The sequence below is a fragment of the Micromonas commoda genome, chromosome 10 (genome assembly GCF_000090985.2).
Source record: "Micromonas commoda chromosome 10, complete sequence".
In the NCBI taxonomy this organism is placed as follows: domain Eukaryota; kingdom Viridiplantae; phylum Chlorophyta; class Mamiellophyceae; order Mamiellales; family Mamiellaceae; genus Micromonas; species Micromonas commoda.
In genome coordinates, this window is record NC_013047.1 from 666,474 (window position 1) to 687,754 (window position 21,281).

The 21,281-nt window shown below is 68.8% G+C and overlaps 5 protein-coding genes across 5 annotated transcripts; 3 read left to right on the plus strand and 2 right to left on the minus strand.

The window, feature by feature from the left end:
• Positions 1–333: 333 nt before the first annotated feature.
• On the plus strand, positions 334–645 carry MICPUN_73928 (predicted protein; the record flags this gene model as incomplete). Its single annotated transcript, XM_002508467.1, has 1 exon — positions 334–645. A coding segment is annotated over one exon (312 nt), but the record flags the coding sequence as incomplete, so codon positions are not given.
• Positions 646–686: 41 nt separating this feature from the next.
• On the minus strand, positions 687–1,340 carry MICPUN_109042 (predicted protein). Its single transcript, XM_002508740.1, has one exon. It carries the CDS (start codon positions 1,289–1,291, stop codon positions 767–769), a length of 525 nt encoding a protein of 174 aa, XP_002508786.1. The 5' UTR covers positions 1,292–1,340; the 3' UTR covers positions 687–766.
• A 94-nt stretch (positions 1,341–1,434) lies between these two features.
• On the plus strand, positions 1,435–4,629 carry MICPUN_61977 (predicted protein; the record flags this gene model as incomplete). Its single annotated transcript, XM_002508468.1, has 1 exon — positions 1,435–4,629. The coding sequence occupies one exon, from the start codon at positions 1,435–1,437 to the stop codon at positions 4,627–4,629; it is 3,195 nt and encodes a 1,064-aa protein (XP_002508514.1).
• A 41-nt stretch (positions 4,630–4,670) lies between these two features.
• MICPUN_91839 (predicted protein) lies at positions 4,671–6,418 on the minus strand. The gene is made up of 2 exons (XM_002508741.1): positions 6,153–6,418; positions 4,671–6,016 (listed from the first exon to the last, which is right to left on the minus strand). Exons 1-2 carry the CDS (start codon positions 6,408–6,410, stop codon positions 5,528–5,530), a joined length of 747 nt encoding a protein of 248 aa, XP_002508787.1. The 5' UTR covers positions 6,411–6,418; the 3' UTR covers positions 4,671–5,527.
• Positions 6,419–6,830: 412 nt separating this feature from the next.
• Positions 6,831–19,469, plus strand: MICPUN_106160 (predicted protein; the record flags this gene model as incomplete). Its single annotated transcript, XM_002508469.1, has 3 exons — positions 6,831–10,097; positions 11,646–15,155; positions 16,527–19,469. 3 exons carry the CDS (start codon positions 6,831–6,833, stop codon positions 19,284–19,286), a joined length of 9,537 nt encoding a protein of 3,178 aa, XP_002508515.1. The 3' UTR covers positions 19,287–19,469.
• Positions 19,470–21,281: the final 1,812 nt, after the last annotated feature.

Genomic DNA, 21,281 nt, shown 5'->3' on the forward strand with positions numbered 1-21,281 from the left:
AACGCGAGTGGCGCGAGCCGGAGCCTAGCGGCGATGACAGACGCGGCGATAGTGGCTCTCTGCGCGGGATAAAGTGACACCCGAGGTGTCGACGTGGACCTTTTTCTGCTCTCCGCTCGACGGCCCACTCGGCCATTCGCAGTCGGGCGCACACGCGTGTCGGGGTGCACGATGTCGGGGGAAGGTGAGCGGCCCGGCGGGCTGCTTGCCAACGCGACGGTGACCTACGCGGACGGCTCGGACGTCGGGAGGGTCCGGCGGCTCGACGGCAGCGACGGCGCGCCCTCCGCGGCGGGCACGCAGTCGACCGGGGGGGGCGCGAAGAAGATCCAGCTCGCGGCGGGCTACAGCCAGATGGACTGGATGAGGCTGACGAAACGGGAGCCCGACATGAACGGCCTGCGCGGGGGAAAGCGGCGGAAGGACATAACGATGACGGAGGTGGCGACGCACGGCACGGAGGCTGACGGGTGGACGGTGCTGCGCGGCAAGGTGTACAACCTCTCGCCGTACCTCGACTTTCACCCCGGCGGACGAAAGATCTTGACGCAGGCGCTCGGGAAGGACTGCACGGCGCTGTTCGATCGGTACCATCGGTGGGTGAACGGGGGTTACATGCTGGAGAAGTGCAAGATCGGCGTGCTCGAGGGGAACGTGGACAGCGACGAGGAGTCCAGCGACGACGAAGGGGACGACGACTTCACCTTCGACCAGCCTAGCTCTAGTAGATAGCTCTTCGACGTGGACGGGTTCGTCGTGTTGACACTTAGCTCCGTCGACGCCCGAGGGACTCGGTGCCCAACGAACCCGCCGCGCGCTCGTGCTTGGGCACGTACGACGCCTCGTGCGTCTTCAGGTCGTACGCCGCGATCTCCTCACTCCACGTCGTTCCGATGCCGCGCCGCTCGGACTCCGGTCCGCACACGAACGCCTGCGCTGTCGTCGCGAAGCCACCATCTACCGCCCCATCCGCCCCTTCCCTCGTCGCGACGTCCAGGGTGACCCTTTCGTACATCCCCTCGTCGATCCCCTCCAGGACATCCAGCGCGTCCAACCCCTCGTCGTCCACCTCCCACAACTCACCCGGCACGACCGCGCTTCCGTCCGCCTCACCCCGCATCAGGTAAGGTATGCCGTACTCGCCCAGCACCATCCGCCAAGGCTTCCGCGTAAGCGCCTCGCCCAGGAATTTGGCGTCCATCTCCCGGAGCAGCCGGTGGTTGTAGAACCCGCGCTTCAACGTTCCGTACACGAAGACCCTGTGCGATGGCGTCTCGCACCCGGAGGACATCGCGACGGGATGGGGCGTCGCGCGAGTCAGGACGTGCATGCCGACGCGATGCCGGTTGTGCGTGCTTGGGGGGCATGCGGAAAATACACGAGTTTTCGGATCGTCTTCCAGCCGCGAAAGGCGTCGACGTGGCCCACACGGCGATGTCGTGCGCCTCCCCGGCGCTCGCGGCGTGCGCCGCGACGCGGGTTCGGACCCGCGGCGAGGGCGCCGCGCGATGGAGACTCCCGCCGTCTCGATCCGGCGTCGCCCCTCGCGCCGCCCAGTCCGCGACGGCCAACCCCGCGCGCGGCAAGGACGTCTCCCCCGAGGAGCTCGCGGAGCAGAGCCTGGAGGCGTGCGGGTGGGGCGAGCTCCTCGAGGACCTCGCCGAGTACGCCTCTACCCGCCTCGGGCAGGAAGCCGTGCGCGTGATGCAACCCCCCGAGGGCGGCGCGTGGCAGAGCGAGATGCTCTTGGACGAGACCGAGGCCGCGATGGTCATGGAGAACCACCTCGGCGCCTCCATCGACTTCGGCGGCATCATGTCCGCCGAGGTTCGCCGCGCGCTCTACAAGGCGGAGAAGTACGCATCCCTGGGCGGCGACGAGCTCGCCGCGATGGTCGCCTTCATCGCATCCGCCGCACGCCTCAAGAAGACCGTCGAGAACGTCGCCGTGAACGGCGTCCCGCCCCCCGAGCTCGCCCCGCTGCGCAACATCGTCGCCGCCATGGCGCCCCGACCCGAAGTCGCGGATGCCATCAAGCAATGCGTCGACGACCAGGGCGGATTCAAGGACGGCGCGTCCCCCGAGCTCCGCCGCGCCAGGTCGCAGCGCGCCGCCGCGGAGGCTAAGCTGCGCAGGGCGCTGCAGAACGCCAACGGCCAGGTCACCACCCACCAAGGCCGCGTCGTGCTGGCGGTGACGCCGCCCGCGCCAGCCGGCGCGCTCGTCGTCGGCGTCGCCGCGGGGGGCGGCTTGGTGCTCATCGAACCACCCGGGGTCGTGCTGCTCAACGGCCAGTTGGCGCAGTGCGTCGCGTCGGAGGAGAGCGCGATCGACGCGATACGGCGCAGGCTGACCAACACGGTGGCGGCGGCGACGCCGGACCTATTCGTCGCGCTGGACGTGGTGACGCGATTGGACGTCATCGCGGCTCGGGCCAGGCAGGCGAGCGCGATGAACGCGTGCAGACCGACGTTCGTCATTCCGCCCGGTCGAGCGATCGACCCAATGCGTGGTTTAGGGGGATTGGGGTTCAGCGGCGGCGTCGACGGGAGTTACGACGAGACGCGCGCCTTGAGGGAGGCGAGGGAGGCTGAGAAGGCGGCGATGTTTCCGTCGTTGGTCGCGGGCTCGACGGGCGGCGGCGGCTACCGAGGGGACGACGGCGAGGACGACGATTTTAACGACGGGGCTTCATCCGGCGAGGAGGACGACGGTGCCGTGGAGCTGCTCGTCGAGCTCGCGGGGTTGCGACAGCCGGTGCTCGCGGCGCAGGCGATCCGTGCGCAGCGGGCGGCTCGACGGGAGGCGGCGAAGCGGGCGGCTCTCTCGAAGAAGAGGACCGGGCTCGACGCCGAGGGCGGGGCCCCGACCGACGATTCGGACGTCGACGACGACCTGTTGCTCGGGGTTGGACGGCGCGGCGTGGACCCGCGGACGTACGGCGGCGACGACGTGGCGCGGGTCAAGGGTCCGGCGCCGGTGGACGTGTTTGTCCCTCTCAACGCCCGGTGCGTCGTCATAACCGGACCCAACACCGGCGGTAAGACGGCGGCTATGAAAGCGGTCGGCCTCGCGAGCTTAATGGCGCGATCCGGGCTCTTCGTCCCGGCGGAGATGGCGCGCCTGCCTTGGTTCGATAGCGTGCTCGTCGACATCGGCGACTCGCAGGATCTCATGCAGTCCCTCTCGACGTTTAGCGCGAGGCTCGCGAAGCAGAGGGCCATCTTGTCCGCGGCTGGGCCCGATTCGTTGGTGCTGATGGACGAGGTGGGCACCGGGACGTCCCCGGCGGAGGGCGCCGCGATCGGCGGCGCCCTGCTCGAACGGCTCGCGGGCGTCGGCGCGGGCGGCACGGACTTTAACCGCGCGGGCCTCACCCTCGCCACGACCCACCACGGCGAGCTCAAGGCGCTCAAGTACGAGCACCCCGGCGGCTATTTTGAAAACGCCGCCGTCGAATTCGACGAGGCGGCGCTCGCGCCGACGTACAGGCTGCTGTGGGGCGTCCCGGGGCGATCCCGCGCGTTGCAAATCGCCGAGCGGTTCGGTTTGGAACCGGCGGTGGTCGACGACGCGAGGGCGGCGCTGGGCGAGGGCAGGGCGACGCTCGAGGAGACCATCGGCGCTTTGGAGAGCGCGAGAAGAGGCGCGGACGAGGACATCAAGCGAGCGCTCTCCCTCCTGTGGAACGTGGACCGAACCGCGCCGCGGATCGCGGCGGCGCAGGCCAGGGTGGACGCCGCCGAGGAAGCCGCGGACGTGAAACTCGCGTCCGGGATCGCCCGGGCGGGACGCGAGCGGAAAACGAGGCTCGCGGCCGACGCGAGAAGGGCGCAGGTTGAAGTCGCCCGGGAAAAGAGAGGCGCGGCGCTGGCGTCGGGCGCCACCGATTTCGCCACCGCCGCCGCCGCCGCGAGGGCTGCCGAGGCCGAGGCTGAGCGCGCGGCGGCGGCGGCGAAGCTCAGGCCTCCCGCGAAGGTCCCGAGCGGCTGGTGCCCCGACGTGGGCGACCCGGTGGTGGTGCTCACCACCGGCATGCAGGGCAAGGTTCGCAAAGTCGCGGGCTCCGCGGTCACCGTCCAGGCGGGGCTCATGCAGCTCAAGGTTGACGTCGCGGACGTCCGGCCTGATACCGACGCTCCGAAGCAGCGAAAGGTCACCAACGCCCGCGCGCACATGCCGGCGGGGACGAGGGCCGCGGCGAGGATCGACGCGTTGATGGGCGCGGACTCGCGACGAGGAGCCGCGGAGAGGAAGAATTTCACTCCGCCGCCGCCGTCGTTTGGGTACGATTTCGACGCCGAAGACGACGTGCCGACGACGGGGGATAAGGTTCGGATCATCGGCGGCGCGAACAAGGGCGCGGTGGGGACCGTGGTCGTGGACGAGGGCGGTCTCCTGACGGTGCAGACGGGTCGCGCCATGTTGAAGTGTCCGGTGGAAGGCGTGGAGTTTGCGTCGAAAGTCGGCGGCGGCGGCGTCGGCGGCGGGGGTGGTAAGGGCAAAAAGAAGAAAAAGGGCGGCGGACTCCCCTCGCCCTCCAAGGACATCAGGAAGGCGTCGCAGGCTCCGAGCCCCAAGCCCTCGGGCGACGTGAACGACCTGATGGCCAAATTCAACCGCAAATGACGCGGTGCAACCCGGAGGCTCGGGCCGAATCACGTGCTACTAGACTAGCGCCTCGACGCGTAATACGGTAGAGTTACAACGACCACGCGACGACGGTCACTTCTTCTTACCCTTGCCGCCCTTGCTGGTTCTACTGGCCTGCGTTACTTTCTTTCGCGCGTAGGGACCGACGCCCGTGGTCTCGACGTAGTTCTCGGCGTACGCGGTGATCTCGCACCCGGCTCGGCCCCTTTGAAACATCGGGTTCCTTTCGACGAGAGGTTTATAGTGGAAGCCCACCTCTTGGGCCATCGTCTGCGGGAGCTCGTACTTCTCCGCCGGGAGCAAGATGGCGTCCTTCACCGAGCACACCGAGTCCAGCAGCTCGTTGCTCTCGCGCGCCACGTCCGCGTTCACCACGGGAAGGTTCAGGCGGTTGGGTTTCTCCGGGAAGATGTCCAGGTTGTTCCTGTTGCCCACCATGAAGGTGGTGTTGAGTCGGATCATCTTCGTCTCCTTGTCGCACGCCTCCGCCCACCTCCGGTTCTTTGCGACGACGTCCTCCAGCTTGACCGGAACCCGAGGCGCGTGCGTTCCCCTGCCGTGCGCCGACTCGCCCGCTACCGATCCCGGGCCTCCGGTTTCGCCACCCCCAATTTCGCCCACGGGGGCCGCGTCACCCGCGATGGACGCCGCGCGGGACCCGACCAAGGAGCCCACTTGAGATCCATGGACGGATGCGGCGTCACCGGCGACGGCCGCGGCGGCAACGTCGACCGGCGCTGGCTCTTCGCTCATGCCGGGTGCCGGTTGGAATGATCTCGTTTTGGCAGCCCGGGACTTCTTCTGTTGGGAAGTCCAGTCTGACTGCGAAAAACATGAGACATTTTCTAGTCTTTCTCACAAGGCTACTGCGGTCTCATCTGCTCCTCGGGCGCTCGTCCCTGCGATCGTATCCCCTCGACCTGTCGTCGTAGCGGTCCCTGCCGTAGCCTCTGTCTCTGTCGTAGTAATCGTCCCTGCGATCGTATCCCCTCGACCTGTCATCGTACCCTCCGCGGTCGGAGTAGCCTCTGTCTCTGTCGTAGTAGTAGTCGTCCCTTCCGCGGTTGTAATCTGAGTCCCTGCGATCGTACGGTCCGCGTCGGTCGTACACCTCGCGGTAAGCGCCCCTGCTGGGCCCGTAGTCGTCGCCGCCGCCGTACGGCCTGCGGCTGGAGTAGCTGCCGCCGTAGGAGCCGCCGCCGCCCCGGTAGTAATCGCCGCCTCGACCGCCTCGGCCGCCTCGGCCGCCTCGGCCGCCGCCAAGGTGCGCCTCGCGAGGGTTGTCGGGCCTGGGCTTCTCCGCGAAGCGACACGCGATCGGTCGGCCGTTCAGTTCCTTCTGGTCGAACTCCTTGATCGCGTCCTGTTGATTGGACGAGGGCGGATGAGTCTGGGTTCTGTTTTTGAACGCGACGACGACGACGAATGCAAAAAAAGGGTTCGGGCGGGCTGGGCTCGCGTGGCGGGTCCGCGGACGAGACGAACGAACTGGTTCGCACCTCCGCGGCGGTGCGGTCCTTGAAGCGGACGAACGCGAAGCCCCTCGATCGCTTCGTGTAGTAGTCCCTGGGCATGTAGACGTCACCGATCTCCCCGTGTTTGCCGAACAATTCCTTCAGCTGCTCCAGGGTGACGGAGTAGTCGAGGTTATCCAACTTCAAGGAGTAGAGGCCGGAGATATCGGGCGGGCCCTTGGGACCGTCTTCCGTCTCCGTGGAAGGGGGCACCACGTTGTTCTCTCGGCCATCTTCGGACATGTCGCGTGTTGTGCGTGCGTTTGACAGTGGACGCGTTTCGGCCATCTTCGATCAAACCTCCTGTCGTCGGGTTCAGGAAGTTGGCGCGCATTTCATTTCCGGTTCGTCGGGCAGTCGAGCTCGGCAGACTGGCAGTGCATAGAGACACAAATCATGCCCGTTGTTGACCTCGCCGAGGAAAATGACCAAACGTCCCTAATAAACCTCCGGGGAACCCGCGCGGGTCTCCACAACTCTGAGGATTAGCCTCAAAGAGCGCGCGCTCTTAGCTCAGTCGCGAACGTCGCGCCGATCGAGCCGAGGGCTCGATCGGGCGGCGTCCGCGGACTCGGCGCGCGCTCGAACGCCCTCGGGACCCCGGTCGAGTTTTTGAGACCGGACCCAATTAGAAGGTTTTTTAGGGCGTTTTCAAACGCGACGATGGCGGGAGCCCGTGGGTCAGGGGTATCGGCTGGGGGATGGCGCGTCCTGGTGCTCATCCTCGCCGCGATCCTCGCGCCCCGTGGCGCGAGCGGCGGCGTCCACCTCGTGGCACCGGGCGTCGCCGACGTCGCGGGCTCCAACCGCGGGGTCGTCATCCACGGCTCCAACTTTTTCCAACACAGAGACACCGCGTGCAGGTTCGGGGGCGCCAAGGTTCCTGGGGAGGTGCTAGACAACGGGCGGTTCGCGTGCGTTCCGCCCCCCGCGCCGCACGGCGCGGGTTTCGTTTACGTAGAGGTTAGCATGAACGGCCAGGACTTTCAGGGCGGGAGGGACACGCTGGTCTTCGAGTACGTCGTCCCCGGTCGGATTGCGTCCATCCGACCGACGGGTGCCGACGCGGGGGGCGGAGTCGTGACGCACGCCACCGCCGACGCGCCCCACGGCGGCGGCGGCGGGTTCGTACCCGCATCGGCGTGTACCTGGTTCGCGACGGACGCGCGCGGGAACGTGACGTCCCGACAGGTTTTGGGTTGGACACAATCGAGATTCGTATCCACCGCGCTCGTGACGTGCGAGACGCCGCCGTTGGACGCGGGGTTGCACCGCGTCGCCGTCGCCAGGCACGACGCCGCGTTCGACGACACACACGATTCGTCGGGTTCGTCCGATGCGTCGAGGGCGTTCGTGGCGTGGCGAGCGATCGAGGGCGATGGATTGAGATGGAACGGGACGTCGGGGGCGTGGCGCGGGGGCGCGGTTGTGGCGGCGCGATGGATGGACGGGTCGAGCGGCGGATCGGGTTTCGGTTTCGGTTTCGGTTTCGGATCGCGCCACGTGGCATGCCGATTCGGGACGACGTCGGTCGCCGCGGCGGTGGACCCCGGCGCGGGTGCACGGGACGACGACGGCGGCGAACGACGCGGCGCCTCGAGGGGCGACGCGACGATCGCGACGGCGACGTGCGTGTCTCCGGCGGGGACGCCCGGGTCTGTACGTCCGCTTCGTCTGGCGCCGGGGCCGGGGCTAGGGGGCACATCGTACGGGACGGCGTCGCACGCGTACGCCAGCGTGGTGGTGGACGACGCGGGTGGTGGCGCGAGTGGCGGCGTCCATAGCCCGGATATGTTGGGGTCATTCGGGGTTCATTCCGGGGTTGGATTCGGATCGGCGCATTCGGCGTCGCCGCGAGGCGCGTCGACCGCCGGGTCGCATCGGTTCGTCGCCTTTGTCGGCGCGAACTTTGACCCGCTTCGGTCGCGGTGCGTCGTGGGTGCGGGGCAAGGGCGCGCGACGGACGCGTTGGCGCACGTCGTGTCCTCGGCGTTGATGCTGTGCGAGCTTCCGCCGCGCGCGCCGGGCTCCGGGGCAATCGCGGCGGGGACGGATGCGCTCGAGCAATCGTCGACGGAGCATTCGCCGGCTGTGATGTACGCCGTCGAGGGAACCGTGTCGGGTCTCGCGCTCGAGCACGCGGACGGGATCGTTTGGACCGATGCGAGCCCGCCGGTGGGTTCCACGCGCGGCGGCGACGTGGTTCGCGTCCGGGGTTCCGGCTTTGTCGACGGCGACGGCTCTGTAGCGGGCGTCAGGTTCGGGACGATCGCGCCCGTCCGAGCCGGGTGGATATCGCGCGACACCGTGCGGACGATCGCGCCGGCGGGTGCGCCCGGGAGGACGGTGCGCGTCGCGCTGGACTCGTTCGCGTCGCACCCTTCGCCGACGTCCGCTTTGTTCGCCTACGCAAACCCCGGCGGTTTGAGCGAGTGCGTGTCGAGCCCGTCGATTGTGCCGGTGACTGGCGAGGTTCGGATCGAGCTCGCGAGTTGGGGCGGGTCCCTGTTCGGTTCGATTCACGCGTCGAGGTGCGCCGTGGGGGACGCGGAGCCGAGGCTCGGTTGCGTCGCGCCCGCCGCCAAGCCCGGCTTTGCCGCGGTGTGGGTCCGAGGCTACGACCCCGACGGCGGGGGCCGCCCGCCGGTGGTGAACGTCGTCGCGAGGCCGCACGTCGCCTCGCTGTCGCCCCGGACGGGATTCGACGCGGGTGGATTTTTGGTGAGCGCGCGCGGCGGCGATTTCGTCGAGACTTTCGGTTCAAATGGCGACGCAGGGTTGGAGTGCGTCTTTGGCTCGGTTGGCGTGGAGGCGCGTTTCGTGTCCACGGCGTTGGTCTTGTGCGAGGCTCCTCCCGCCGCGTCCACCGGCGCGGTCACCGTCGAGATCGCCGCCGGTCGCGGCGTCGCGGCGAGCCAGTCGGAGATGATCATGACGTACTCGTCGGCGATGCGGGTCGATCGCGTGGCGCCGGCGAGGGGCCCGACGGAGGGGGGCAACGTCGTCACGGTGTACGGCGCGAACTTTGTGGCGATCGAGCCGACGGCGTGCAAGATTGGGACGATCGGGCCGTTGGACGCGAGGGACAACGACGCGCCCTCGACGGCACCCTCGACGGCACCCTCGACGGCACCCTCGACGGCACCCTCGACGGCACCCTCGACGCGCACCACCGGGCTGGAGTGCGTGGCTCCCGCGGCGGAGCTCGGCGCGTACCTCGTGAGCGCTGGCATTCGAACCGCGGGGTACACGGGCGACGACGTGCGTTACGAGTACGAAAACGCCAAGCACGTCGCCGCGATCGTCCCCAGTTCCGGTTCCTCGCGCGTCGCGACCCCTGTGTCGCTGTACGGCGCGACGATTCGCGTCGGTTCGTCTTCCAACGATTGCGTCGTCGGGACGGTTCGCGTCCCGGGCGTCGTCGTCTTCGCCGGGGAGGTTCGATGCGAGTTACCCGCGGGGACGTTCGCAGGGTTCGTCGCCGTGGGCGTCGGCGGGCTTCGCGCCGAGTCCCTCGACGTCGTCGTCTACGAGTTTAAGACCCCGGCGCGGGCGATCGGGACGTACCCTCGGTCCGGTTACGTCGACGGCGGTTCCGTTACGTTCGTGACGTCGAGACACGCGATCGGGGTTAACGTAGGGTGCGCCGTCGGTGAATACGCCGGGCACGCCGCGCCGGTGTCGTCCGCGCTCGTCGCGTGCGAGACGCCCGGTGGGGACGTCAGCGGCGAGCTCGGCGTGACGCTCCTGGACGGCCCGCACCTGGGCGACGCCGAGGCTGCGTACGGGTACAGAGCCGAGGAGATTGTTCGGGGCGTCGAGCCCGAGGCGGCGACGGCGGCGGGGGGCGTCGCCGTGCTCGTCGCGACGGGCTCTTTAAACCCGGGGTATTCCCTGTCGCTGGCGTGCGCCTTCGGGACGATCGCGCCCGTGCGCGCGAGGGCGTCCGACCGGTCTGGCTTTGTCGAGTGCGTCGCGCCGAACCTCGATCCGAGCCTCGCGGGCGCTTCGTTTGTTTCGGTTCGATTGGGCGTCGGGTGCGAGTTTGGCCGCGGCGGCGCCGCGCTGCGAATCGTCTCGGCACCCGTCGACGGCACCGGGGTGCCCACCTCCGGGGTAACGGACGACCCGCGCGAGGAGGAGGAGGAGGACGTCGCGGCGGTGATGCTGTCCGCGTCTCCCGCGACGGGTTCCGCGGACGGCGGGACTCGACTCGCGGTGTTTGGATCGAACCTGGTATCGAGGTATTCGTCGAACCGAATCGTGAGATTCGGCGACGTCGCCGTCGTCGGACACTTCGTGTCGTCCGCCCTCGTGGTGGTGGAGACGCCGGCGGTGGATTACTTTGGCCCGACGCGTCTCGGCGACGGATCCGGAGCGTTTTCCAACTTTGTGTTTTCGTACGTGGAGTCTGCGCGGGTCGATTCGGTGTCGCCGAGCGTCGTGCACCCCTCGGGCGGCACGGCGCTGGCGATCAAGGGTTCGTTCGGCAGAGGCGTCTTCTACTGCAGGGTGGGCACGATCGGTCCCATCCCCGCGTCCTCGGTGGACGCGGGCACCGTCGAGTGCGTCGCCCCCGCGCGGGACGAGGGCGCCGCCGTCGTGACCGTGGCGTCCGGATTCGGGGATATCCACGGGACCGGCGAGGTATCGCTCGCGTACGAGCTTCCAAGGGTCAAGAAGGCTGACGAGGACGAGCCGCCGGAGCCGGAGGTGGCGGCGGTGGTTCCCTTTGCCGGCCCGCTCGGCGGTGGATCCCCGGTGTACGTCATCGGCAAGGAGCTCACCGCGCTCGCCTCCTCGTTCATCGAGTTTGGCGGCGCGATGGCCCCGTCGCACGTCGTATCCTCCGCCGTCGTCATCGTCGAGGCGCCCCCGGGTCCGTCCCTCGGGTCGGTGGCTGTGCACGGATCCGAGGGTCTCAGCGGCGTGTTCGCGTACGTGGAGGATGTCGATGAAGGTTCCTTCACCGTGGAGCCCGCCGTAGTCGGAACCGACGGCGGCGCGACGATCACCCTCGTCGGCGCCTCGCTCGGCTCGGGTCGAACCGCGAGGACGGCTTGCAGAATCGGCACGCTCGGTCCCATCGCGGCGTCGTACGCGGGAGGCCACCGGTTCGAGTGCCGGGCGCCCGCGACGATCATCGGAACGCGCACCGTCGCGGCTGGAACACACGACGGGTCCGCGTGGACGGCGGGCGGCTCGTTGCTCGCGACGCACGCGCCGCGCGGCGTTTTCGCGTCGCCACCCGCGACTCCCTCGGGAACCGACGTCCCAAACGCCGCGCTTTCCTTCTTCGGCCTGTGGCTTCACGTACGAGAGGATGCGAGGACGTCGTTTGGGGTTTCCTTTGTCGACGGCAGTTCCGACTCGCGTTTCGTGGCTGTTCGAATCGACTATTCACCGGCTACGTCGGCGTCTTTCAACGACCCGGGCGGCGGCGTGCACGCGTTCGTGGAGCGATTCGCCACCCCGAAGGTGCGGAGCGTCGCGTCGGGCGGCGGCGGCATCGAGGGCGGATCCGTGACGTACGTGTTTGGCGGCGACTTTGACTTTGACGATATTACCACGTCGTGCGTGTTTGCCTCGCGAGCGGGTGGTTTCGACGTCCTCCCCGCGTCCGCGGTGGGAGTCGTCGCGGACGTCGTCAGCGGCGCGCTCATCCGCTGCGAGACCCCCGCGCTCGTCGACGGCGCCGCCGCGCCGATGTTTGGGTACGGCGGCGGCGACGCGAGCCTCCACGTCCAGCACCGGGGCGGGCTCGCGATGTCCCCCGCGGCGGCGGCGTGGTCGGCGGCGCCCACGCCCTGGATCAAGGAGACGTCCCCCGCGGGCGGGTCGGCGTCCGGCGGTACAGTCCTCCGCGTCACCGCGGCGGGGGCGGTGGAGTCAATCCAGTCGCGGGGGCGGGGAGTATCATCGCGAGTGCACCAGTCGCAAAACACAGCTGGCGGCGCGGCGGCGGCTTGCGCGTTTGGATCCGTCGGCCCCGTCGCGACGCGCACAGCTGGCGGCGCGTTTACCGACGTGGAGTGCGTGGTTCCCGCCGGCCGGGGCGCGGTGGACGTTCGGATCTTCTCGCGCAGGTCCGTCTGCCTTCCCCGGTCGCCGAGGGCGGCGGCGAACGGCGGTGTCGGCGCCTTTGCCTACGCGACGGAGGGTCGCGTCTACGACGCTCTCCCCGTATTCGGCGGTGGTTTTGGGCGAACCGAGTCGACGGCGGCGGTTTTGGGCGTGGGCCTGACTTTGCCCCGCGGCGCCGCCGTCGCGTGCCTCGTCGACGGGGATGCGACCAGGGCGCTCGTTGCGACGTCATCGTCGGTGGCGTGCGACGTCCCGCCCGGTCCGAGCGGCTTTGTCGTCGTCTCCGTCTCGGACGCGGTCGGGTCGGATCAAACGTTCGATCGATCGCAACCGCCGAGGACGTACGCCGCGTCGCCCTCCGCCGTCGACGCGGGCGGCGGCGGCGTGCTGTCCCTCGCGGGCGTCGACATGCACCGCGCCGTGGGCTTCACCTTTGGCGGCGAGGCTGACGGGGCGATAGTCTCCTCGGCGCTCGGCGTCGTCGTCTCCTCGGCGCTCGCCGTCGTCGAGGCGCCCGGCGCCGAAAAAGTGGTGCACCGACCAGCCGACGCCGTCGTCGCCGTCGCCGTCGGGGCGACGCGCGGGGGACCGATCGGGTACGACGCGGCGGGCCCGGCGCCTCCGTCGTCCGCGTCCGTGTGGCTGACCCCCCCACGCGCGATCGAGCGCGTGTCCCCCGCGAGCGGCCCCGCGGGGGGCGGCCAGGCGGTTTCCTTCTCGCTCTTTCCGAAGCTCGCGGGTGGCGTGGGATCCGACGGCGAGCCCGGCGGCGGCGCGGCGTCCGCGGAGTGCTGGTTCGGCACGTTCGGGCCCGTGCGGGGACGGGACGACGGGGCCGGGGGCATCGAGTGCGTCACCGTCGCGCACGTGCCCGGCGCGGTCGAGACGCACGCGGCGGCGAGGCCGGATGCGCGCGCCGGCGGCTACGCTCGCCGCTCCCCGGCGATTGGCGGTTTGGGTCCCGAAATTTCGGAAAATTTCGAAAAAGCGGACATTCCCAACGGAAATTCGTACTCGTTTTTCGCGTCTCGGTTCGACCGCGACGGGCTGTCCGCGACGACGCTGCGGTCCGTCTCGGTCGTCTCGCGCGCGGGACGTCTCGAGCTCGCGGTTCCGTTCGACTACGACGGCGGCGTGTCCCTCGACGGCGTCGCGGGCCGGTTGGCGATTGAAAAGTCGCCCAAAAAGTCGCCGTTTGGCGTCGCGACGGTGAAAATTCCACCCTTTTCGAACCGCGGCGGTTTCTTCGCCCTGTCGCTCGCGGCGGGTGGGGCGGGCGACGCGTCGAAACCGTTCGGCCAGGTTCGCGTCGTCCCCGCGCCGGAGCTCGGATCCGCGAACCCGTCGCTGCAGCCCAAGGATGGCGGCGGCGTGCTCTGGATCGTCGGGTCCAACCTCCTCGCCGTCCGCGGCGGCGAATCGGAGCTCGTCGTCGTCGTCTCGTCGTCGTCGTCGTCGATCGATTCCGTCTCCTCCGCGGTCACCGCGCACGTCGTCTCCTCGGCGATCGCCGCGCTCGAATCGCCCTCGATGCCGTCGGGCGCGGCGTCGCTGACGCCGTCCGCGGCGGACGTCACCGTGCCCGAGTCTGCCGTCGCCGCGGCGTACCTGACCCGCGCCACCGTCGTGGAAGCCGAACCGTCGTTTACGTTTTCGTCGGGCGGGCTAGCGGGCGGCGCGCCGGTTCGCGTCTCGGGCTCCGGGTTCAGGGATACCGGGCTCGCGGCGTGCGCCTTTGGCACCGTCGCCCCAGTCGCCGCGACGGTGTCGTCCTCTGGGGAGATGACCTGCGCGCCGCCGTCGCTGACGCCCGGTCGCTCGCACGTCGTCGGCGTCTCGTTCAACCGACGCGATTTCTTCCGAGGCGACCCGAACCCGGGGGGGAACAACGACGTCGCGGCGCTCGTCGTCGCCGCCCCGCCCGTCGCGCTCGCGGCGGTGATACCCTCGGCGGTTTCTGAGCCGACCGCCGCGGGCGCCTCCGTCGACGTCGTCGGCGCGGGTTTCGTTCTGACGGATTCGTCGTCGTTCGTCTCGCCGTGCGGAGGCTTCGGGACGGCAAAAGTAATCGCGTCGGGGTCCACGCGGGGCATCGCGCGATGCCCTCCCGGCGCGCTCGTCGCCGCGGGCGCGTCCGTCGCCTCGCAGGGGTTCATCGCCGTCGCCGTCGCCGACGGAGGATCGGGCGGCGCCTGGCACTACTCGAGGGACTCGCTCGCCGTGCTCGTGTACGCCGCGCCGGTCGCCGACTCGGTCGCGCCCGACGTCGCCTCCGCCGCGGGTGGATCCGTCGCCGTCGTCGCCGGTCGCAACCTGCGACGCGGCGACGTCTTCGGCGCGGGGCCCGGTTCCGACGCGGACAAAGACGGCGGACACATTTTCTTTGGCGACGTCGCCGTGCCGATGCACGCCGTCTCGTCCGCCGTGGCGCTGTGCGAGACGCCCCCCGCGAGCGGCGCCGTCTCGAGGGAGGTTTTCGTCGTCGCCGGCGCGGCGGATCCGAGCGCGGGCGCGACGTCCCTCGTCGGCTCGGGCGCCGCCGCCCCGACGCACTCGGTCCGCCCCGAGATGGTTGTTCGGTCGGTTGACCCGCGCCGCGCGCCAGTCACCGGCGGGTCCGTCGCGACGATCCGGGGCGAACACCTCGGCGTCCCCGGGGCGCTCGGCCCGATTTGGTGCAAGGCGGGAACCGTCGGGCCCGTCGCCGGTCGTCGCGCCGTTCCGGTGAATGAGACCACGGGCGACGCGGACGCCGGCGCGTCCAACGCCCCGGCGTCGATGGAGGTTCGCTGCGTGCTCCCCGCGGCACTCCGGCTCGGGGTTGTCGGGGTGACCGTCTCGGACAATCGCCGAGACTTTTCGCACACGCCGTCGGCGACGAGAATCACCCGAACGCCGCGTCCGGTTCCGCCCCAAAACGCGAGCGCCCCGCCGCCGCCGCCGCCAGCGTACTCGACGACGCAGGTCGCCAAGCTGACCGCGGACGACGGTGCTGCGGATGACAACTTCGGCGTGAGCGTGTCGATCGACGGCGACACGATGGTGATCGGGGCATGGAAGGACGATGACGATGGATCCGACAGCGGATCGGCGTACGTGTTCACGCGCGACACGGCCGGCGACCTCGCCTCTAATTGGACGCAGGTTGCCAAGCTGACCGCGGACGACGGCGCTGCGGGTGACTACTTCGGCGAAGGCGTCTCGATCGACGGCGACACGATGGTGATCGGGGCGAGACGGGACGATGACAAGGGAGGCAACAGCGGGTCGGCGTACGTGTTCACGCGCGACACGGCCGGCGACCTCACCTCCGGCTGGACGCAGGTTGCCAAGCTGACCGCGAACGACGGCGCTGGGAATGACTACTTCGGCTGGAGCGTGTCGATAGACGGCGACACGTTGGTGATCGGGGCGTATGAGGACGACGACGATGGATCCAACAGCGGGTCGGCGTACGTATTCACACGCGACACGGCCGGCGACCTCACCTCCGGCTGGACGCAGGTTGCCAAGCTAACCGCGAACGATGGCGCTGCGGATGACAGGTTCGGCTTCAGCGTGTCGATCAACGGCGACACGATGGTGATCGGGGCGTATTGGGACGACGACGATGGATCCAGCAGCGGGTCGGCGTACGTATTCACGCGCGACACGGCCGGCGACCTCACCTCCGGCTGGACGCAGGTTGCCAAGCTGACCGCGAATGATGGCGCTGCGGGTGACGAGTTCGGCTTCAGCGTGTCGATCAACGGCGACACGTTGGTGATCGGGGCACAGTTTGACGATGACGAAGGAACCGGCAGCGGGTCGGCGTACGTGTTCACACGCGACACGGCCGGCGATCTCGCCTCCGGCTGGACGCAGGTTGCCAAGCTAACCGCGAACGACGGCTCTCCTTGGGACCAATTCGGCAACCGCATGTCGATCGACGGCGACACAATAGTGATCGGGGCACAGCATGACGACGACGATGGATCCAACAGCGGGTCGGCGTACGTATTCACGCGCGACACCGCCGGCGATCTCGCCTCTAATTGGACGCAGGTTGCCAAGCTGACCGCAAATGATGGCGCTGCGGATGACTACTTCAGCCATAGCGTGTCGATCGACGGTGACACGGTGGTGATCGGGGCGTTTGGGGACGACGACGATGGATCCTGGAGCGGGTCCGCGTACGTGTTCACGTTGCCGCCAGCTGTGTCGTCGTCGCCGCCGCTCGCGATCGGCGGTAACGCCACGCACCTCGGATACGACCACGACTTGGTGTTCACCGAGGCGCTGGACCCGACGTGGACCTTCGAGTACGTCCAGCCCGCGGTGCTGGAGCACGCGATGCCCCCGGCGGCTATTCCCGGCGCCGGCGGCGTCTTTGGGCCGTCAAACGGAATGCTCGCGACGTTCGCCCCGCCGATTCCGTCGCCCGCGATCGGCGGCTCCCTCGCCTCGCGATCGGGCGCCGTCGTCGGGTGCCAGTTCGGGTCGGTCGCCGCGCGCGGGGCCCGCGGTGGTCTCCTCGCGTCGGGCGTCGGCTGGATCGAGTGCGGGGTTTCTTCGTCGGACCCCTTTGCGGAGGGTCTCCTCCCCGTGTTCGCCGCCGGGTGGGACTCGGCGTATTCGGGGGTCCAACCCCCGGGCCGAACGCCCGTGCAGTTTGAGTTTATCCAGCCGCCGCAGATGTTCGCGTGGCAGCCGCAGCTCGCGCACGTCGGCGGCGGCGCCGTCGTCCGCGTCGTGGGCATGGATCTTCGCGTGCACGACCTTTCGCTCGTCTGCGTCTTCGCCACGGGTCCCCGGGTCGGCGGCGACGTCAGCGGCTTTGCCCCCGCGGTTCCCGCCGCCGTCGCCGTGTCCACCGCCGTCGCCGCGTGCGAATGCCCGGGCGATTTACCCGAAGGCGTCGCCGCGCTCTCCGTGGGCACCGCCGGGTCGACGCCGACGCCGGGGGGCGGCGCGGCGGCGCCCCTCTCCGTCGTCGCTCGCCCCTCCGTCGTCCACGTCTCCCCAACCGCCGGCTCCGTCGGCGGCGGCGCCGCGCTCACCCTTCACGGCGAGCGCCTGCGACGGGCGTCCGGCACCGACGACCTCGCCGCGCGCGTCGGGACGTTCGCGCCCGTCGCCGTTCGACCGGGCGCGGCGACTGGGTCGGTGGAGGTTGTCACCCCGGCTCGCGTCGCGGGATTGGCCGACGTCGGCACGGGTCGATCGGCTTCCGATTACGCGTCCATCCTGGGTGGGGCGTTTTCGTACCGGGAACCCTTCGCGGTTTCCTCGGCGTCGCCCACCGCGGTGGCCGCCGCGGGTGGCGCGAGGGTGACGCTGTTCGGGCGCACCGGCTTTTTGCCCGAGGATGGCGAGTGGGGCGGGCGGCTGGGGCTCGTCGTGACGCGGTCCAACCAAGCCGCCGTCGTGGCTCCCCCGAGGCCCGGGGGTGGGTTTTACGTCCTGACCGTCCCGGACGCGTGGGAGGTGTCAACGAACGGGGTCGGTCGCTCGAGCGCGGTCCTGGCGCGGCTGCCGCAGCTGGAGCACCGCGCGGCGGCGTCGGTGGCGTCGGTGAGCCCCCGCGCGGCTGCGCCCGGCGGCGGCGGGTCCCTCCTCGACGTCGTCGGCGCAAACTTTCACCGAGAGTACGTCTCGGTTCGACTCGGGGAGTTTTCGTCAGCCGCGCCGGGTATGCCCACGGCGCAGGTGGTGTCCTCGGTGTTGCTCCGCGTCGAGGCGTGCGGGGACCACCACCACGACACGCGAGCCCCGGCGGAGGTTGCCTCCGCCGCCGACGCCGCCGCCGACGACGCCGCGTGGTCCTCTGACGGCGTCCTCGTCGCCTTTCACCGCCACCCGTCGACGCTGGGCGCTGCCCCATCCACCGGCGGGGAGGGCGGCGGGACTTTGGTGCGGGTCACGGGATCGGACTTTCGGGACGCGGGCGCCAAGCTGCTGTGCGCGTTTGGCTCGGTCGTCGTGTCCGCGGCTGGTTACGTGTCCACAAACCGCGTGGATTGCGTGTCGCCGGCTCGCGCGCCCGACGTGATCGCTCTCCACGCGCCGCTCGCGGTGTCGGTGAACGGGAGGGATTTCTCGAGCCCCGCGACGGACGATGGCGGGTTTCCCGTGACGTTCTCGTACGGGGCGAGGGTGGAGGTGTACGGGCTGGCTCCCGACCACGGGCCCAGCCTCGGCGGCACGCTCGTGACGGTGCGCGGCGCCAACTTTGTACCCGACGCGTGGGAGCCCGGGCGGGAGTTTGCGTTTTCGTGCAGGTTCGGCGCCAAGGTGGCGCCCGCGATGGGGGGATCGGGCGCGCTGACGGCGTCGTCGGCGTCGTGCAGGAGCCCGCCGCACGCGGCTGGTTTCGTCGCCGTGGAGGTTAGCGCGGGTGGCGGCAACTTTTCGTCGTTTGGCGTCGTCTTTGAGTATCAGGCGTCGGCGGCGGCGGAGGTTCTGTTCCCCCCCGTCGGCCTCGCGTCGGGCGGCACGCTCGTCACCGTCGTCGGGTCAAACTTCATCGCATCGCAGCAGCACGCCGGGTACGGCCACGGGATGGTCGCCCAGCCCGGCTCCGGCTCTGGCTCCGGATCTGGCGACGCGCTGTCGTGTCGGTTCGGGGGGGTCTACGTCTCGGGGGCGTCCGCGGTTTCATCCTCGGTGCTTCGATGCGAGACTCCCACGTTCGCGGACGCGACGATCGATCGCGCGCTGGCGGTGGACGCGTCGAACAACGGCGGCGTCGATTTCGCGCAGAGCTCGACGTACTTTGAGCCGCTGGGCGAGGCGCTGGTGTCGGCGCTGGAGCCGAGGGCCGGTACCGTCGGCGGCGGCACGGTGGTGAGCGTGTACGGCGTGGGGTTCACCGCGGATGAGCCGGTTTGGTGCAGGTTCGGGACGACGGGGCCGATACCCGCGGCGTTTCTTCGCGACGGCGTCGTTCGGTGCAAGAGCCCGGCGAAGGCGACGCACAGGCACGGCGTGCCCCTGGAGGTTTCGCGAGGGAACACGTTCGACGTGACGAGGAACAACGTCATCTTTGATATTTGATACAGGTACAAAGGTAGACTAGATGAACTCTTTACGTAGCGCACTGCTGTCCACTCCAAGACTCGCCAGTAGGGCACCAGGGGTGTTATTCTCGATTTAGAAGCCGTAGTCTGTGTAGGGGGGGGTGAGACTCTTGCGACGATGTGGAATAAATATATAAATCGAGTCTGCTATTTACGAGGCAATGTCGTCGAGGTACTCGCGGTAGCGCGCGCTCTCCTCCCTGGTCAGCGTTCCCGGGATGATCATGAATTCTCGCCACGACACGTCAGCATCGATGATGTTGGTTCGCATCCCTCCGTCTTCGCCGATGGTGAGGCCCGTGAGGCTATATGCGTGGCTCATGGTGGCCGTGGTGTCGTCGATGCACGGTGCGCTGCCGTCCGCTTTGTATATCGCAGTCTCACCCGCAGTGTTGGAGAACACCCACTCGTGAACACCCCAGCCAGCACTGGGAAACCCGCAATTTCCCGTCAAGCTCGCGCCACCTGTCCCGCGCCACGCGGAGTTCGTCGTTGGAAAAGGATAAATGTTATCGCCGTTGTCTATCCCAGTCACGAATTTGTCCAAGAGGTAGCCATCCATGAGGTAGTTACTCCCACTGTTGATCTTTATGACCGCCATGACAGTGAACGGCTGCGGAATATCCGCGAGTCCGAGGTTGGCGAACGTGTCGGCGCTGCGAAGGTATTTCTGAGAGCTGCCTCCCACGCGCACGGCGTATTTACCATCCGTGGACGTCTCGAGTGTCGGCGCTCTAGAACCGGCACCAGCGCCGATGTCGTAGCCGTTGTCGGTGGCGTCCATCCACCCGGTCACCTCGCCCTGTGAACCGGTGAGCACGTCCGACGGGTCAGCCGTGCTGTACCAGATTGTCGCATTGCTCGTCGTGCACGTCGTCGTCGTCGCGGCGCCTCCAGCGCTGAATGATCCGGAGGGGCACGTCGCGCAAGCCTGTCCATCCCAGTACTCGTTGGTGGCGCACCAGGTCTGGTAGTGCGCCCAGTCGAACGTACTGGACACGCTGATGCTACCCTGGGGGACGTACCTCCACGCGTCAGACTCGCCGTTGCTGTCGAGCTGAATGCCCGTCCGCACGTCCATGATGAAGGCGTCATTGGAGTGATTCGCGCTCGTGATCTTTGCGGTAGTCAGCTTGACGTTCCTGTCGGCATCCATGAAGTCCACCATCAGGTCCTCGGCTCGTTGGCGACAGCACGAATCTGTCGGCGGGCTCAGCAGGTTTACGATCAGCATGCCGTCGATCAGGTACTCCTGACCGAGGTCAATCTCGACTGACTTAGGAATGGCTGGGTCACACGCACCCGCCTCGAGCCCCCCTCGGCTCTCCAAACTACCTTCAAAGCAGGTGTGCAATATACCAGAGTCGAGTGCTTCATCCACCAGATATTGTGCACTATGAACAAAGGCACCACCAGAAAAATAGGAACACGCGGGTGAGCACGTCACGTTCTTGCCGGCGGCGAGGTTAACGTCCGGGTCCACGCTGCTCCACACGGCCAACTCCTGCAGGTTGATGATACCTTCGTGTGCACCTTGGAAGGTAGTTTCTACGCCTGCGTGATTGTACTTGTAGATTCGTACGTATCGCGCCGAGATGCACGTGCCGTCCGCGACGCACTCCGGAAGGCACCCGATATCATCCGCCGCCGCCGACCCCGTGGCGAAGCCGCCGCGAGTCACGTCCGCTTCGCACCAGCTGGAAGCGCACGAACCCGGGGTGAACCGACCCGTCTTGGAGCACGTCGCGTCCAACACCTGCAACCCGTACCGGCAAGTGGGCGTGCAGGCGTCCCCGGGCGCGAGACTCGCGGTGCAGCCGCCGACGCCGCCGCCTCGATGAACACCCGCGGGGATCGCCGAAGCGTCGCAAGAGCGCGCGTACACGCCGTCGCCGGCGATGAGGACCCGCCCGTCGCCCGAGAGGGCGGCGTGCGACCCCGCGATGTTCGACGACCCGCGCGAATCCCACGC